Source organism: Alligator sinensis, unplaced genomic scaffold (assembly GCF_000455745.1).
Source record: "Alligator sinensis unplaced genomic scaffold, ASM45574v1 scaffold116_1, whole genome shotgun sequence".
NCBI classification, from domain to species: Eukaryota; Metazoa; Chordata; order Crocodylia; family Alligatoridae; genus Alligator; species Alligator sinensis.
In genome coordinates, this window is record NW_005841908.1 from 3,736,644 (window position 1) to 3,755,044 (window position 18,401).

The 18,401-nt window shown below is 42.2% G+C and overlaps 1 protein-coding gene across 4 annotated transcripts in view; it reads left to right on the plus strand.

The window, feature by feature from the left end:
* DEUP1 (deuterosome assembly protein 1) overlaps window positions 1-18,083 on the plus strand; it is a 108,404-nt gene extending 90,321 nt beyond the window's left edge. For 2 of the 4 annotated variants that reach the window (XM_025197862.1, XM_006018635.2), the window contains 2 exons: window positions 8,952-9,255; window positions 17,781-18,082. In XM_025197862.1, coding sequence (XP_025053647.1) covers window positions 8,952-9,255; window positions 17,781-17,954 — 478 coding nt within the window. In that variant the 3' untranslated portion in view covers window positions 17,955-18,082. Of the gene's footprint in view, window positions 1-8,951; window positions 9,256-17,780 lie in introns of all 4 variants that reach the window. The other 2 variants (XM_006018634.2, XM_006018636.2) reach the window with 2 other exon arrangements.
* The last annotated feature ends 318 nt before the right edge of the window (window positions 18,084-18,401 follow it).

Here is an 18,401-nt window from a genome sequence, read left to right on the forward strand (position 1 = left end):
ATAAATTGTTATATCTTTCTAGGAGACTGTAGGAATTTGTCAATTAATAAAGCTTCAGAAGTATCTGATTGGTATTTCATTATTTAAAAGTATAAAAATTGTTATGCTTATTTTATCATTGAATATTTTTAAAATGTCTTTTGTATACTGTATTCTGCATAGGTTATTCTTTTGCTACTTGTTTTGCAAAACAGTACAGAATATGGTACTACTGCCTAATAAAAAGACAGCAAAGGGATATACAAACCAACATAAGAGGTAAACTGCTCTAGGAGATTAGCTTAATAAGCAGTTTGAACTACAAATCCTGTTATAGAGCTTTGTGTCCTACCAGTTTCATTTGTTGGAAGTTTCATTAAATGAGTTTTAATGCTTTGTCTTATTGTGGTGTTCGTCTGTGACCTGATTTTAAAAAGAAATGAAACTTCATATGTCCAAAATAAATTAAACATTAAACTCCCTATTAGGGAAAAACAGTAAGAGGTATAAAGATATTGTGCATTCAGCCTTTAAAAAAGTATACTGTAGTTATTCCTCTAGTTCTCAGTTCATTTTAATCATTGAAGTACAGACTAACTTTCAGATATATAATAAACATTGAGTTTTATCATTAGCATACAATATACAAATAAAGTACTCATTAAATATACTTAGCACAGTGGAGAACAGTAAAATATAATGAAAAGTTAAATATTTTGCTTACTAATATGAAAAACTTGTATTTCAACAGTAATGTTAAATCATTTGTTGCAGCAAAGATTTTAATAACTCGTATGCAAAGTTTTAAGAAGGATAAAGTTTTTAGAACCTGCACAATTAGTCCTTTGTCATTTCTAATCTTACAGGATGATTCCAGTTCTTTTTACCAGCAAATTTATCTAATTATCTGCTGATATTCTTAACTTAAAAATTCCTTTAAAATAAATGTTTTGATAATGCTATCATTAAATGATGTAGTATTTTATTGTTTCTTGGTTATCCATACTATGCTAGGTGCTTTACAAATATAACGGATATTTTCTTAAGGAGCTTTAATACCTTTAGATTTTGTAAGACCACGAATTTCACTAAGCCCCAGATATGTGTAGAATATCTACCATGTTCATGTGTCCATTGGCCTTGTCATTTGATCAAAAATCAGTCCAATTTGTGTCACATGATTTCTCATACAATACGAGCATTATTCTTAAGGGAAGAAAAAAATAATTATTAGTTGCTTTATTTTACTAGGAATTACTGTTATTCTTGTGACTCATGAGAATCTTGCTGTTGAAGACGATAGAAGAATTTTAGTTTTAAAGCATTTTATACTGTAGTCATCAATCGCTCAATATCTAATGGGGAGGAGGTATCAAGTGGGGTTCCCCAGTGGGGTTCCCCAGAGGTCTGTTTTGGGTCCAGTGTAGTTTAATATCTTTATAAATGATTTGGACAATGGGACTGAGGCCACACTTAGCGAATTTGTTGATGACACCAAGTTGACTGGAGTTCCAGACACCCTGGAGGGTAGGGCTAGGATCTAGAATGGCCTGAATAGACTGAAAAAATGGTTCATAGACATTCATTCATAGACCTTGGGGCTGGAAGGGACCCTGAAGGATCATCGAGTCCAGCCCCAGATAGATTTCATAGACATTTCAGCCTTGGCTTTCCTAGTTTGCTCCCTACAGGTGTGGGCTAGTGTCAAGTACTCCTCCTTAGTGATGTTTCCCATCTTCCATCCCTTAAGCTTGTGTTTGTTTGGTTTGGTTTGGTTTTTTTAGGTGCAGGAGGTCCTTGAGTTCCCTACTGAGCCAAAGGGGGTCGTCCAGCCCTTTTGCTATTTTTTCTGTGGGTTGGAATGGACTTCCCTTGTGCTTCAAGGATCACATCCTTGAGGAGCAACCATTCATCATGGACATTCCTCCCTGACAGATTATAGTTTCTCAGGGCCTGAACAACTAGCCTCCTACGCTTGTGGAAGTTGGCCTTTCTAAAGTCAAGGACCAACTTTCCAGCTTTGCAGTGAATAGAGAAAGTAATCAACTCATGGTCACTGTCTCCTTGATCCCCTTCGATGTTCAGGTCACTGACTAGATCATCCCTTTTGGCCAGTACCAGGTGAAACTTTTGATGTGCATGGATGATGTTACTTTTGTGGTTTGGGATGAGGGGTCTTTGGAACGGGTTTTGAAATATCAATCAGATGGAATTCAACAAGGATAAGTGCAGTAGTGTGCATGTAGACAGCTGACCAGGAGCAGTTTGTTCCCAGTCAGCCAAAACAGCAGGGGGTAGGCAGGAACTGTCCCGCTTGTGGGGCAGATCCCTGCAAGCCCAGTGCTGAGTTTTGCTTGCCTGGCTAGGCACAGGGCTGGCCAGGAGCTGCCCTACAAGCAGGACAGTTCCCACCCACCCCGTGCAGATCAGGGCAAGCCCCAATCTCCGTGGGGCTGGCAGGGAGCTGCCCCAGAAGTGGGACAGCCCTCGCCTCCCTGCCCCGAGCCCAGGACTGACCCCCATGCCTCCTGCCAGCCTGGGGCTGGCACCCTGGGGAGTCTGGAGCTTCCCACAGGCTGCTGCAGGGAGGCAGAGCAGGAGCCCTGCACTGAACTGCTTCCTTTGGGATCAAGCTTGCTCTCAACAGGATCATGTGTAGTTTCATTCCCAGCCACATGTTACCTGCGCAGTACCTTAAGGTACTGTGCAAAAACTTTAATGAGCATTAATTGCATATGTAGATGTATCTAGCGTGAATCTGGAGAGTCACAAAAGCTCAAGCCTCATATGTGAAGGCTAAAGCAATGCAAGGGAATAAAATTTAACTGGGCATATCTAAACATGCACTTTAATGTGTAGTAGCCTATTTTACTGCGCATTAAAGTGGCGTGTAAAAAAATGTGCTGTTACACTAATGCACAGTAAAATAAGCTACTGCATATCAAGTGTCACTAAAAACACATGCCTTTGCACTGCTAGTACAGTCTAATGCACATTAATTTAGTACCTCACATTGGAAGTACTAAATTTAATGCGCATTAGGAAAAATATATAAATGCACGTGTAGATGTGCCCACTGAAAGTCTAACTAACAATATTAAGCACTTCAAAGTAAGCAAAATAAAATGAATTTTGACATTTTAGAATAGTTTTGATTACTGTTTTGCCCTCATATTCACTAAAATTCAAAATGCAAGGGAAGAGGCCAATGTATAATATGAGCTCCTTTCCCTGATAAGTCTGTAACTAGGGTCAGTTTAGTTTGCAAAATCAAAGTGAGAAAAATCCTGTATTAACTCCTGCTTACTTGTGTACATGTTAGGTTGAAGGAGCCAAACCTATAGTTATTGAACTTATGAACCCACTAAGAGATTCGAGCTTTTGTGACTTGCCAAATGTTTCTTTGAGTAGGTCATGAAGCTAAAATAAGTGGTGGCCCAAAGGTTAGCAATATACACTTTCTGGGCCTGATTTTCAGAAAGTAAAGCACACACTTTACACATATTCAGTCACCAGAAATGTATGTACAAACTGGGTATTCATGCCTAAAAATGTCATAATTAAAATAAATTAAATGCATAAATTCCATGTGCAATTTGTACACATATTAACATACCAGACTTTGTAAAAATTAAGTCTGTTGTACCTGCTAGTTTTCAATTCCCAAGCAAGGAACTACAGCAACATTTTCCCAGAAAACGAGTGCTACATTTTCAACCATCAGATGTATGCAGATGAACCAGGCAATTGTTGCTGGTTCATTTTGACTCTAGGGTATATTTTATTTTATTGTGAACATAAACCATGTTATTTCTGTTTTAATTTGCTATTCTGTTTCCATGGTAATTATAGCATTGGAGAAAGGGTGAAAAGATATTTTTTAGATAGTAAAAATAGAAAACATGTGGTGCTGATGGGTTTTTTAAGTGGTAATTTCCAGATGCCAAGTTTTTTCCCTCCTGTATTCATAAACCTGGAAATGTTTTCACAATAGAAAAAAGCTTGCAAGCAAGTATATTCTTTAATGTTCTTCAGGCATGTCTCTCTCTATGGTCTGTGTTTGCACCAGAATCTGAGAGGTTCTGTACCTGTAACTAGATGGAAAACATCCAGGGAAAATCTAGGATACCATTTAAAAGATAGCATTTGTCCTGTCAGAATCCAGTTTCTGAATGCTATGGCATGTGCTGATGGTAGTAAAGATCAATGAGACATAAAGATCAGCTTCTGAACCTTGTAGTCATAAAGATCCCTTGTCTGTGTTTATTCATAGTAGGAATGTTATCCCTGGTTCGTTGTCTAAGGCTCCACACCTAGGAGTTTTCCCATTGATTTCAGTTAACCCAGGTTCACACTACAAATTATCACAACCATGGCAATGTCTACATGTGTGGCAGACTGTGCAGTTGCAAATTGCTGTGCACAAGCAAGTACTAAATGACTGCGCAGTAACAGCATTACTGAGCAGTACCGTTGCCACATGGTTCTTTCCCAACATTACTGCACAGTAGCAACAAGCTACTGCACAGTAGTGTCATCTCACAGTTACTGCCCAGCAACGCTACTGTATGGTAGCCATGACCTACTGTGCAGTAGCTTGTTGTTCAGTAACATCTCATATAGATGCGCCCAGTGTGTCCTTGTTGTAAAGGAGACTAACAGCATACTGGGCTGCATTGGTAGAAGTGTTGCCAGCAGATCAAGGGAAGTGATTATTTCCCTATTTGGCACTAGTGATGCCACATCTGGGGTACTCTGTCCAGTTTTGGGCCCCCCGCTACAGAAAGGATGTGAACAAATTGGAGAAGGAGAAGAGAGTCCAGCAGAGGACAATGAAAATAGTTAAGCGGCTGGGGAATAGGACATATAAGGAGGGAACTGGGTTTATTTAATCTGAAGAAGAGAAAACTGAGAGGGGATTTAACAACAATCTTTAACTACCTGAAGGGGGGGGTTCCAAAGAGGATGGAGCTAGACCAGGGGTGGGCAAAATGCAGCCCATGGGCCGGATGTGGCCCACCAGGCCATTCTATCCGGCATGCGGGGCCCCTAAAAAATTTAGAAAATTAATATTTATCTGCCCCTGACTGCCTGTCATGTGGCCCTCGATGGCTTGCCAAAACTCAGTAAGCGACCCTCCGCCTGAAATAATTGCCCACCCCTGAGCTAGACTGTTCTCGGGGGTGGCAGATGACAGAACAAGGAACAATGGTCTCAAGTTGCAGCAGGGGAAGTTTAGGTTAGGAAAAACTTTCTCATAAGGAGGGTAGTGAAGCACTGGAACAGGTTACCTAGAGAAGCAGTAGAATCTCCATCCTTGGAGGTTTTTAAGACCCAGCTAGACAAAGCCTTTGCTGGGATGATCTAGTTGGGAAAGTTCTGCTTTGAGCAGGGAGTTGAACTTGATGACCTCCTGAAGTCCCTTCCAACCCTATTTTTTTATGATTCTATGATATTATATTGACAGAAATTGAAGCCAAAATTGTGACATTTGTGCCTAAAGACAAGGCACAAAATCCATATTGCAGCACCTAAGAATAGCTGAAATGTTTTTCAAAACAATGGGTGCATCTACATGAGTAGCCTAATAATACTCATGTATTATTGTGACAGTATCATGTCACAGCACAAACAGTGCTAATATGCTACTGTGCAGTAACATCACTAAAAAGGTATGCACTGGCACTACTGCACAGTAACACTGGTTACTGTGCATTGATTTAGTTCTTGATTATCAAGCACTAAACTTAATGCACAGTAACTACAGCGCATTAATTAATGTGTAGACTCACCCACTGAGCAGCAGCTGAGCTCCAGGGACGTTGATGGGAACTGGGGTTGCTTTGAAAAGCCAGGCCACGTATTTAAGTATCTCAATGTATTGTTTTGTTTCCTTTTTTTTCTATTTTTACTATCTAAAGAAATCATAACTGCAGGCAGCAGGGTTTGGAAATCTTGGCCTTAGTGAAGTAAGTTACAACATAACAGTAATAACTATTATTAAATATATAGAGAATCAGTTTTGAAAAAAACAGATCAGAGACCTTTGCTGTGGGCTTTTAAAGAAAATTACTTTCCAAAAGGTCAGAACACAAGATGAACAATTCCATGTTTTTATTATTCATGCCAGCTCTTTTCACTTATGGCAGCTTCTTCACAATGCCCTTACTCCACAGCAGACAGAATGGGCTTTAAAACAGAAAAAAGAAGGATTTGTTTTGGCTCAAAAGAGCAAAGTGTATCTATTCAATGAGAGGTAAAGAGTAAAAAGGAAAATTATTTTAAAGAAATACTAAATATATATATATATATATATATATATACTTTCATTCTGCCTTTCAGAAAACAAGCTGTGTTTTGTGAATATTCTCAGGGAGTCTTATCTTGGAGTGGATAATAATTACTGGATATATTGCATCCAGAGTATGCATCATGCCTATTTTCATCCCCATTTCATATGCATTTGGAAAATATATTCTCTATTACTTCGAGGTGGTTTCTGAATCGCTGCTGCTTGTGTTAGGGAGCTTCTAGAAAAGCAGCACCCACTAGCATTACAGAGGCATCCTTTCCCAAATGTTCAAGTTGAGATTATAAAATGGCTCATAGTTCCTACTGCTTCAGTCCCTTCTTTTATGGGAGCAGAGACTGTTGTTCCATGCCTGGAGAATTATTAAGCCAATTTCCCTTTCCTGGGTAGTATCGCTGTGCATTCTGGAACACCTGTCATGTTTCTCCATGAATGTGATTATAGTTCAGTGGCAGATGAACTGATCTTTAGTAGGATTTGCATAACTGTATTTTATGTTAGTAAAGTGCTTTGAGATCATTTGGAATTAAAGTTACTATGGGAATTAAGTAAAGTAGGTATTGGGTATTGCATATGCTACCTTCAAGAACAGAATCTTTACTTTGTCATAAGCACAGACTTTTATGCACCAGAGCCTCTCTCCACTACAAGAAAAATGTAAAGAAAAACCTGTTTTGCAAGAAAAAAGTGAAGTTATCAGATTCTGCTTCATATTCTACTGTACAAATAGCATTCATTTTGAAATTATTATCTAATTAAGTTAGTGGAAGTCAGAACTGCAAAACTTCACCAATATCTTTTTAGCAGTTCCTCAGACAGCTGCCTGGAGAAGTTCTTTGCAGTGGGTAGTAACTTTTCTTTCATAAACTGCAGTTAACTGCAGTATCTCTTACTTGGTGGAGCTTTACGTAGATAAAAATATTTGATTTTACATGCATCTGACTGTCAATGAGACTGAAGGGCTATGGAACACCCTCATAAAGTGCTCAAGGAATTGAATAATCTTGCATTTTTTCAGTTGTTATAATTAGAAAAAGAAATTCCTGTTCAGTTAAAAAGCACATGCAAGTGTTCGTTTTCTTATTCTGGTCTTGATCCTGCTGTTATTGAAGTACAATATGGCAAAAAGCTCACATTGATTTTAGTGGTACAGATGAGAGTTTTCATACAATATATAAAGTTTTTTGATTTATTAAAACTTCTATGCTTACTTCTAGGCACATTCACTTATTTGTTTAAAAATATTCAAGCAAAGTTTGAGTAGGTCAAAATTCATTAACATTCCAGACTTTCATTAATAATGTCTTTTTTCATCTCACTTGCATTTTCCTCTTCCATTTCACTGAATCACTTAAAGCATGACAAAATAAAGATCTTAGCAGGCCAATGATTCTGGACTATGTCAGACTAAAGTGGGAAAGAAGTTTCAGGCACATGTGTCATTCTCCAAAAGTGCCTGGCAACAACCTACTGCTGCTTTAAAATAATTTAAAATGATCTATTATGGAACTGACATATAAAGTAATTTGAATGGCAGAATGGGCAAAATGATATAATCCAACAGAAAACATGGTCTTGTTGTATTTCATATTCATCAAAAAGTAGATCTGGAAGGGGCCTCAGGAAGTTATCTAGTTCAATCCCATGTTCAAGGCAGGATCATCCCTGACTAAACCATACCAGCCAGATATTTGTCTGTTCTGGTCTTAAAAATTTCCAAGAATGGAGCTTCCATAACGTCAGTAATCTGTTCCAAAATAAGAAAATTCTTCCTAATATCCAACCTAAATTTTTCTTGCTGCAATTTAAGACTATTGCTCATCATCCTGTCCCCACAGCCACAGAAAATAGACTATCACCATCTTCTTTATAACCACCCTACAAGTATTTGAAGACTGTTATCCAGTCCGCATCCCCCTAGCCTTCCCAAAACTAAATAATCCCAATGTATTCAACCTTTTCTCATAAATCAAGTTTCCCAGACCTCTAATCACTTTGGTTGTTCTCTATTGGACTCTTTCTAATTTTCCTGGGTGAGTACTGTACAGTACTCTAGGTAAGACCTCACCATTACCAAATAGAGCAGCAGAATCACTTCCCTTAACTTTCAAGTGGCACTCCTGATAATACTGCCCAATATGATGTTGACTTCTTTTTTTTGCACAAGAGCACATTGTTAGTCGTTCCTGGGTGTATCTACACATGCACTTTGCTGTGGAATAAACTAATTAGCTCTGCAGTAAAGTGTCAGTCTATACATGCACCTGTATTAGGGCACAGTAAACTAATTAACTCCACCATAGGATGGTACTGTTGGGGACAGTACTGTTTTACGGCAGAGTACTTTACTGCACCAAAATGCATGTGTAGATGCTGACCATGGGCATACATTTCACCTGGTCAACCCAGCCAACCAGGGGCCTGCTCCACCCCAGCTCAAATTGCTGCTGTCCCAGGTGCATGTGCTGCACCTAGGAGCAACTGACTGTGGTTCAAACTGCTCCTGAGTTTATTTCATCGCATTAATTGCATGTGTAGATGCCCCCTCCCCCCCCCCCGGTCTGTATTTGAGCACAAGATTGTTCCATCCTAAGAGCAGGACCTAATCAGTCAGTCAATCCTCATAGTTTGCTAACATTAAATCTTTTTCTTGTTGTTTTAGAAATTATCAGAATGAAAATGAATGGCAAATGAAACAGACACAGACAGCTACAGCTATGTTCAAAACCTTTAGATGTTTCCAAAACCCTAGTCCTACCTCACATGGCCAAGGTGATATTATTGGATCTGAAAGCAGCAGTAGTTTACCTTCTCATAGACTTAGTAGTGATCAGGAACAGAACCTAGATGGTGAATCTCCATCACCACCAATGGCATACACTTCAAATGTTGACAAGCCATTTCCTGGAAAGGAGAGGATTGATGTTTTACTGAGCCATATATATAGCACTGAAGAAAACCCACTGGTGAGTATTTGTTTCTTCAGCACACATGTAAAAAAATTGATTTCTGAACCAAATGCATCCCATGGGATCATAAAAGGTAGGACATTTATGTTCATCATACAGCAATGGTCCAGCAAAAACTTCAGGTCTAAAGCACTTTGTGCTAAAGAGGTGTGGATTTAAAACTTTTAGCAAGTTCCCAATATAGCTTTCAAATGGGGCACCCTGTTGTAACAATTCTCACATAAAAAGAACAAATGTATTACATTAAGTAACATGTTCTTTTAACAAATACATTTTCTGTAGAGCAGACTGATAGATACATTTAAGGAACATCTGTACCTGTTATTCTAGCTATAAACCATTGCAACCAAAAAAGAAAGAAAACGCTGCTGAAAGTTGTAATCCCTATTTTTGAAAAGGGGAATTCTCAGTCCCTGCCATTGCAAGTGGGAGTAGACCAGATCTTTGCTCTGAGCCTACACTTAGTACTAGGGAGAAAGCTTCCAATGATACTGCCTTCAGGCTACATATAGAGCAGGCTCCAGCTCTCCCTTAATAGCAGAAGCTTCATAGGATTTTTAACTCAACATCTCTTGGTTTCTTCATTGGTTTGGGGTTTCTCCTCCTCAACATTGCTGTTCTCATAAATAATTCTCCTTCCTTTTTGAGAAGTATTTGATTGACAGCAACTCATCACCATTCCACGTTCAGACATGAGAAACAGAGCAGGCCACAAGAACACAGCTCCCAGGCAGCATCTGGCCAATGTCCTCATTGAGACAGAGGTGCAGGCTGCAGAGAAGCACTTGGAGCAAAGTCTACTCCAGCGGTGTCAAACATATTGCCCACAGGCTGGATCTGGCCTGCACAGCCCCACCATCTGGCCCCTAGTGTAGCCACTGATTCTAAACAGACCCACCCAGGGCACAGCACACACTGAACCAGCCCTGCAGGCAGGGCTCATGATTCATGCCATGTGTAGCACCCATCCCAAATGCTCCAGGACTGCTCTGCACAGGTGAGCACATAGTGCAGATCCCAGAGTAGCTGGAACAGGTGCTGCATGTAATGTAATCCAGCCAGGGGTGTGTGTTGTAGACACCAAACTGTCAGGAGTAGGTGCCACACTACAGCACACACGGCACCTGGGACCCACACTCATGTGGCACCTAAGAGCAATGCATGCAGCATGGACCCCAGCCTGGCTAGAGGACACCATGTGTGGCCTTTTCCCAGAGTGGTCATTGCCTTTGGTGAGGGTACTGCATGCAACTCAGCACTCACTCTGGCCAGTCTGGGATCCATGGTACATGCCCCTGGCCAAGCTGTGCCACATGCAGCACCCATTCCAGCCACTCTAGGATCTGTGCTGCACGCAGCACAGGTCTCAGACTGGCTGGAGCAGGCACGAGATCCACTGTGCTAGGGGAGGATGGGAGGGAGAGTGGGACAGGAAGGGAGAAGTGGGACCTTCCCAGCCTACTCACTAGCTTTACACCACTCATTCAGCCCACAAGGTGAATTTGGCAGCCCTCACCTACACAAGGGCAGTTATGCAGGCTGCAGGGAAATTAATCTCTGAGCTCTGGGTAGGCAAGACCTATATTGAGATAGTTGAGCAGGCAGCAATGAACCTGCCCTCAACTCTAGGTAGGCAAGACAGGGTTGCCAACTCTCAAAACAATGTTAAGGACAATCTGCAAACTTTTTACTTACAACCATACTTTTTACTGATGGATATTTTACATGCCAAGCCCTAAATAGCAGTAACAAGGGTCAGATTCAAATTGAGGGGTTTAACACCAACTAAAGTCTTACGTGCCTGCAGCAGTGGTTTTACACCATGCCTCCTCCACCTCAAGAGTTCCCTAATCACCCCATAACTTGATTTGCCCACCCCCAAACCTTACCTCCACTGGCCTCAATTTCCCCCTCCCCACAATCCGAGCATGGACCCCCAACTACTACCTCTCCCCATTCCCTGCCTTGCAGCTCTGTCTTAGATGCATTGCCTCCATGCCTGTCCCACCTGGTGTCTGACTGCCCAGGGCCTCGTGGTCCTGTCTACCATCCAACCAAATAGCTGATGGGACACAGTGGCAGTATGTGGCTAGGGGAGGGTAGAGACTATGAAGGCTCCCATGGGCCACAAAGCCCTGAGACAGAGCTTCCTGCAGGATGCCAAACTGCACTCCCACTCAGACACAAGGTGATGCTGCTGTACTCTGTCTATCCATGAATGCTTCCATCTGGCCTCATTATGATGACAAATCTTCAATCAAGCTCAGAGTTTAAGTTTTTATGGACAGTTCAATCTTTTATGGACTTCATGTACAAGGATTTTAAGCCTTTATTTTATGGACTGTCCATAAATTTATAGACATTGACAACCCTAAGGCAAGACCTAAACTGAGACAGTGGGGTAGGCGAGATGAGAGCTCCCACCACTAAAACCAGGTCAGAAGCTGTAGCATGGAACTAGGTGTAAATTTTTCAGTCTCCCACCTGCTCTAGTCAAATCTTCCCCTGTATCAAGTACAGAGCCATGAAGGACCAATTCTTATGGCCTTTCTGATACCACAGTAATTCTTCTCCAACTGTTCCAACACAGTCTCAGCACTCATTCTCCACTCAATGTGAAAACATGGGGTGAAGCAATTCCTCTTTTCTAAAAAATAGACTTCCCTCTTCTCCCTTTTCAGGTGCCGGGGTACCTATAAACATCACAGGGTTTAATCCTTGTTAAATTAAATAGGTTTATAAAATTTAAACTTGTTTATTTTGGAGCATTGCATCAGTGTTTGTACATACTAGGTTTTCGAACAAATTAAGCCCAGTCCCCGACTGACGCCGCAGGAGAGTGGGACAGTCCTACACTGCCCCTCCAGCCCAGGGCCCCTGACCCCATGCCCTGCCCTGCAGCTGTGGGCTCCATCCCTGGCTGGTGCCACAGGAGAGTGGGATGTACTGCTTCCCAGGCCTGCCCAGGGCCCCCTACACAGCTATGGGAGCAGGGAGCCAGCACACGGCACATTGGGGGGGGGGGCGGGAAAAAGCAGCAGGGGGTGAACAAAGGGGTGAACTACAAAAAAGTCTCATCACCATCTGGTGGACAAAGAGGCTTATTACACATCATTGGGTGCCCTTGTGTTTGCACGCAATAAATCCATGGGTGCAACACTTTAATTTGTGGTGAGCCAAACTAAACTATGTCCAAGGAGTTTTAGTTTAATGCACCAGAAAGACTTTTAAAGCATCCAGAAAACCCACTCATGCAAACAGTCATGCCACTGCAGCTCAAGAGAGGGCAAAAATGTGACATGCACAAGTGCCCCTGGAGTCCTATAGAAAGCCACATAGTGGTACTGTTTTCCTTACAGAGGATCCATGCCAGCAGACTGTCGTTGGAATCTCCCACATACTGTCATCCCCCCTCAAAGGTTTACACCCCCTCCTAGTAGTTTTACACAGGGAATGGTAAAGTATACTGCTCACAGTCAGCTCTTTAAAAAACAGCACAGTCTCTTAGCCTCTCATGAAAGTCTCCCATAAAAAGAAAAAATCTATAAAGCGGAAGGTTTGAGTGAGCTAACTCAGATTCTTAGCTCAACTTCATCAAATTAACCACAAAAATTGAGCCTAACTTCCTAGGTGCTGTGTTTTTTTTAAGAAATTAAACATCAAAAAAGTTGCAACGTTGAAAAGAGCTATGTGATTCCTTACCTGGTTTCTAAGAGGTGGATTAATGTGGAGCAGGAAATCCCTCTCAAAACCTGATTATATCCAAAGACTAAAAACTCTTCATTACTCTAGCTAAAGCTAAACCTCATTAGAAAAAGCCACATTTATACTAGCTAAAGGATTATTCTTGCTGAACACATCATTCAGATTAAATATGGATACAGCAGCCACAGTGCTGAGATTATCAACAGCAGTTTCTTACTGTGGAGGACTGTTTAACTGAAGCTATCATGCAAACAACAGAGAGATGGGAATAAACATAATATAAAATCTACTTTAAACTAGATTTCCTTAAGGGCTTTTCAGGACTGATGTTTCACTTGAATCAGATTTGTTGTAGATTCAAATTTACAAAGAGGTGTCCCAAAAGCATCTCTAGTTTCAGTTGAAACATTTTTCATATCCTTCAAATATTTTGTTAGTGAGCATTTTAGGGAGAGTGGAGACAAAGGTGTTTCTATGAAGACCCACCTCCTCCAAGCTCCAGGAATTCAGAGGCCTTAGCTACATGTTCTGGGGATTCAGGCTTGGATATCTGGAAAACTGTCAAATCTTAAAAGTGTTTCTTGTTTTGGGGATTCCCAAAGCTGGGCAGTATTTGAGGGTGAGCCCTTATCTAGGAGTAAGCCTCCTCATAAAATGTGTACTTAAAATGGTCAGGGTAAGATATTAAGTAGAACCTGTTGTCCTTGGGACAAGTTTATCTTTTCTTCAGAGTAAAATAAAATAAACCAATACTATCACTAAGATCCTTTGTAACATCAGCACATGACAAATACAATACTCTTATCTTGTACACAATAGAGCCATAGAAACAGTTCCAAAGAGAGAGAGAGATTTTGGAAAGGACATAAGATTCATATGTTATAAAGAGAAATAATGACATGCTGGCCATTTTGGACCTCGGGCCTCTGAAGAATTCCTCCATGAGATCAATACAGTATTTTCTCCCCAAAACTTCAGAATATGAAAATAAACCTCCTGCAGACTTTCTGGCAGGAGTAAATCACATACTGATAGGTTAACATCTGCTACAGGTAGTATTTTTCAATACAGCACACCCTCTTTTTGAACTTGTAGTCTCTACAGAGGTATACAGTAGGACTGTGTGAAGCTTCAGTAGCTGATTCGATTCGGAGGAGATTCAGACCGATTCGGGGACAAAAATCTCCAAATCCAAATCAAATCGGGAGACCAAGTAAAAGCTCTGAATCAATTCAAAGCATCCGAATTGATTCGGAAAGCTTTGGAAAAAGATTCAGCTGATTCGGAGATTCAGCCATAGACTAAACAGGCAGCTGACAGCTGCCTCCAGCTGGTAAATCTGTTGGGATTGGGGGAGGGGGAAGGAGAGGGGTATGGAAGAGAGAGGGATTGGGGCTGGGCCTGGGACAAGCTGCCCAGCTGGGGTGGGGGGATTCATTACTTGGGGAGGGGCACGGGGGGGTGCAGAATGCAGGCACGGCAGCTCTGGGAGTTGGGGCTCTGCTCTGCTGCTGTTTGCCCAGCTGGGGCGGGGAGGGGGCAGGCAGGATGCGGGTACAGCTTGTTCCAAGCAGAAGGGGACAAGTGGCAGCAGGGCATAGCCCCCGCTCCCAGTGCTACCACGCCCACATCCCACCCCCCCACCTCACCTGGAAGCAGTGCCCCTGATGATGTGGGTGCCATAGCAATGGGAGCAGGGGCTATGCCCTGCTGCTGCCTAGAGCTAACTGAGCCTGCATCGCGCTCTCCCCACCCCCACGCCAGCTTGGCAAGCGGCAGCAGGGCAGAGCCCCTGCTCCAAGTGGGCCCACATCCCCCCAGGAGAAGCCCCCAGGGCTGCCCTGCCTGACCCCATCCCCAGCCTTCCAGCACTTAAAAAAAAAAAAGCCCTGCACTCGCTGGCTGCAGAGGTGGTGACTGGGACATCTGGGCACTCATGGCAGAGCCCCCCATGCAGCACAGGGCAGCGAGGGTTCCCCCACTTCCCCACCTGGCACCTGCATGGCAGCTGCCCTGTGGCGTGGGTGCAGCGTGGCTTGGCAGCCGGAGCTCCTGGTTCAATCCCCCAGCTCTCCGATCATTCCCCTAGCTCTTCCCAGGGGGCACGGCCCCTGGATCTGCATGGGGTTTCAGCAGGCTGCTGCTGCCAGCTGGGGAAATAGCCCAGAGCCACTACCAGCTGGCAGAGGCAGCCTACTGTCATCATGCATCTTCCAGGGGCCTGTGCCCTGTAGGAAGAGCTGGAGGAAAGATCGGGGAGCTGGGGAATCAAACTGGGTACTGGAGAAATGTTCAGGGACCTGAATATTCCCTCAGCCTCTGGCTCAATTCCTCTGCCCCAGTACAATTCCTGAGCCCCCTGTTCGATTCCCCAGCCCCTGGTTTAATTCTCCTGGGAGCTGGAGCAGCTCCATGTGTCAGCCGGAGCCTGGCACCGCTCAGTCCTAGTGGCCCCAGCTCCCAGACAGTGCGCAGCGCTCTGCTGAGCCGCGCTGAACCCATGCCATGGGACAGTTGCCACACAGGTGCCAGGTGAGGGGGGGCGATCCCTGCTGTCCCCACTGCCCCGAGCTGCATGAGGGGCTCTGCCATGAGCTCCCAGAAGCCCCAGTTGCTGCTCCTGCTGCCAGTGTGTGTGGGGCTTTTTTGGCTTTTTTTTTAAAGTGCCGGGACTAAGCTGGGGCTAGGCAGGGCAGCCCTAGGGGCTTCTCCCACAGCTCCCCCCCACCCAGGGAGAGGCAGGCACAGCCAGAGGAGCCGCGGGAGAACTTGTTGCTGCCCGGCTATGCCTGCCTTTCCCCAGCTGATCCTAATCTCTCCAAATCAGCGCCGAATCTCCGAATCTGATTCAGCCAAATCAATTCAGGACAGTGATCTGAAACTCCAAATCAAATCACTGTCCTCCAAATCAGCCACACAGGCCTAGAATACAGGGTGTTCTCAATATACTGTTTCAAGTGACAAAGATACATTGTCTACCGTCGTGTCTGCAATCTTCTCATAATGTTAGGTATAACCCAGCAGCCATAGCTAAAGGATATTATAGATTAGCATTGAAGGAAAGACCAGTGACAATGCAAACAAATTTCTAGTATTTAAGTTATCATAATTTAAGTTAAAATCTTTAAAATCCTATTTTACATCGGAATTCTTATTTTAAGACCCTTTACAGCAAACAGTTTAAGAACCCTTCCTAATGCAGCTGGCACAGAAAACTATATTTCTCTGTGGCTTCATTGCTACAGCAGATTTTCCTTATGCTTTATAGTTTGAAAATGGATTTATATAAATAGTTAAACAGATCTTTAGGGAAAATGTTATCATTTAATTTAGTCTCTGATATTTTGTGTATTCTAAAAATTCACTGTGTTACTGATACAAAAACCTTAGGGAAATTCCTTAAAACCAAGTCCAGCAAAAAATTTTGTCTCTGCTTTTCTTTACACAACTGTAAGTTCAACCCATTTCATTTTCAGCCAAAACCTGGTTTGTTACATACTAATCACTGCTGCTAAATGAGCATCAAATAATGGAAATTTTAAAGGGGCTACTTAGAATATATAACATCCAGCAAGAGCAAGAATACAACTTCAGACAAAAGAGGTCCAACTAGAAAAGATCCATTGCAATGAAATTGTAGATGCTGTTAGTGTGCTATCAGGAAACATCCCATAGTACTGTAATGAGAACAAAAAAATTATAGGGAAGATGCAACAGTGTTCAGGACTGGCTCAGAAACTGGCAAAAATAATCCCCTTTATTTTCAGTCTTCACTTAGCAGTAGTGAATGACGTGTAACCCATACCATATTAAAGTTTTAAGTAAAGGTTTTCATAGAGGTTACCGGTTGTTGGTATTGTATAGACTTAATAGTTTTAATATACGTGAGAGTCAGTGGCTGTGTCTCCATGAGCTGCTGAGTGTGCAGTAGCCTGATATCACTGCGCAGTAGCATTGCATGGCAACAACCGTGACCCAACACTTCTGTGCAGTAGTATTAGGCTACTGTGTAGTAGCATCAAGAAAAAGACATTTGTCAGTGCTACTCCACAGTAAATTGGGCTATTGCACAGTCATTTAGTACTTGTTTATGCAAGTACTAAATGACTGCGCAGTCAGCATCTCACATAGACGCGGCCAGTTTGCTGCAATATATGCTGTTAATTCCAAACAATGGATTTTTGCTGAGTCTTCCCTTAATTATACCAGAGACTTAAATGATCCTTGGCTGGCCAAAGGATATGGAGGGTTGTCAGAAAGCCAAATTAAAGAATAAAACGTAATATTATCTGCAACGACATGCCAAAAGCTGAAGGCCCAGATCCTCAAAGGTATTTAGGTGTCTAACTGCCATAGGAGTTACATGCCTAACACAACCCATGCAGGAGCTGGGCCTAAACCCCTATCTACATTACCAAGTTATATTGGCAAAGCTAAGTCAACTAGAAGTGTAAAAAGATCTCACCCCACAGATGTTACTCTGCCGGCAGAGTGGTTCCTGGTGGCACAATTTCTATCATGGGTGGGTGGGAGCTGGTGCAACTTCAGCAACAGAAAAACTCCTTCTGCCAGCAGAGCTGTGCCCACACCAGCAGGTCTGCTTACCTCAGCCCTCCTGCTGCATTTCAAGCAGCAGCAGCCACTTCCGCAGCATAGGCATAGCCTTGATCTATCTTTTACTGAAAAGAGAGAAAAAGATGCATAGAGTTACCAGTTGTATCACTCAAGATAAGAAATTGTTTTAAGCTTCAGTAATGTAAAAAGACTGCTGTACTTGCAAATCCATACTAACTGTGCCTGCTCTCTGTGTTGTGAAGTCTCCCCCTGAGATGTCCTTCCCTACAACTGCAGCAGAAAAGTTCTTTGAAGAAGAAGAGAATCGAGCAAAAGAATTTGAAGAACTTTTAAGCTCACATATTGAAGAACTGCAAAGACATTCTGAAAATACCCTGAAAAAATATGCCTGGCTAATGCACAACAGACATGTATGAGCCTTTCAGCTTTTTATATCCAATTTAAAAAAAATAAAGTTATGACAAAGTGCCTACTACTTTGATTCCCAAAACTAAACTCCACTACCATCTTTTTAAAATATTTACTGACAAGGCTGATCTGAAATAATAGGTTTATTGTAACATTAGGGCTCTTTGGAAGTCCTGTTTTACCATTATTTTGTTCTGCTATGGATTTTGTGACAAAAAACTTTTTAATATAATGTATTGCAGAGATTCATCTATCTAAAAATATCTAAAAATTGAATATGTTATTTGTTTTCATCTACTTGAATTTCATGTACCATAGATCCATTTGGAGCACTGTAAGTTAAGATGCTTACAAGTCTTTTGGGAAAGGGGGGTTATCTAGTCAGGGGACCTGGATACTTGAAAATAAACTAGAACAAAGGGAATTTTTTTGATTGCATAGAATTGGAACAGACT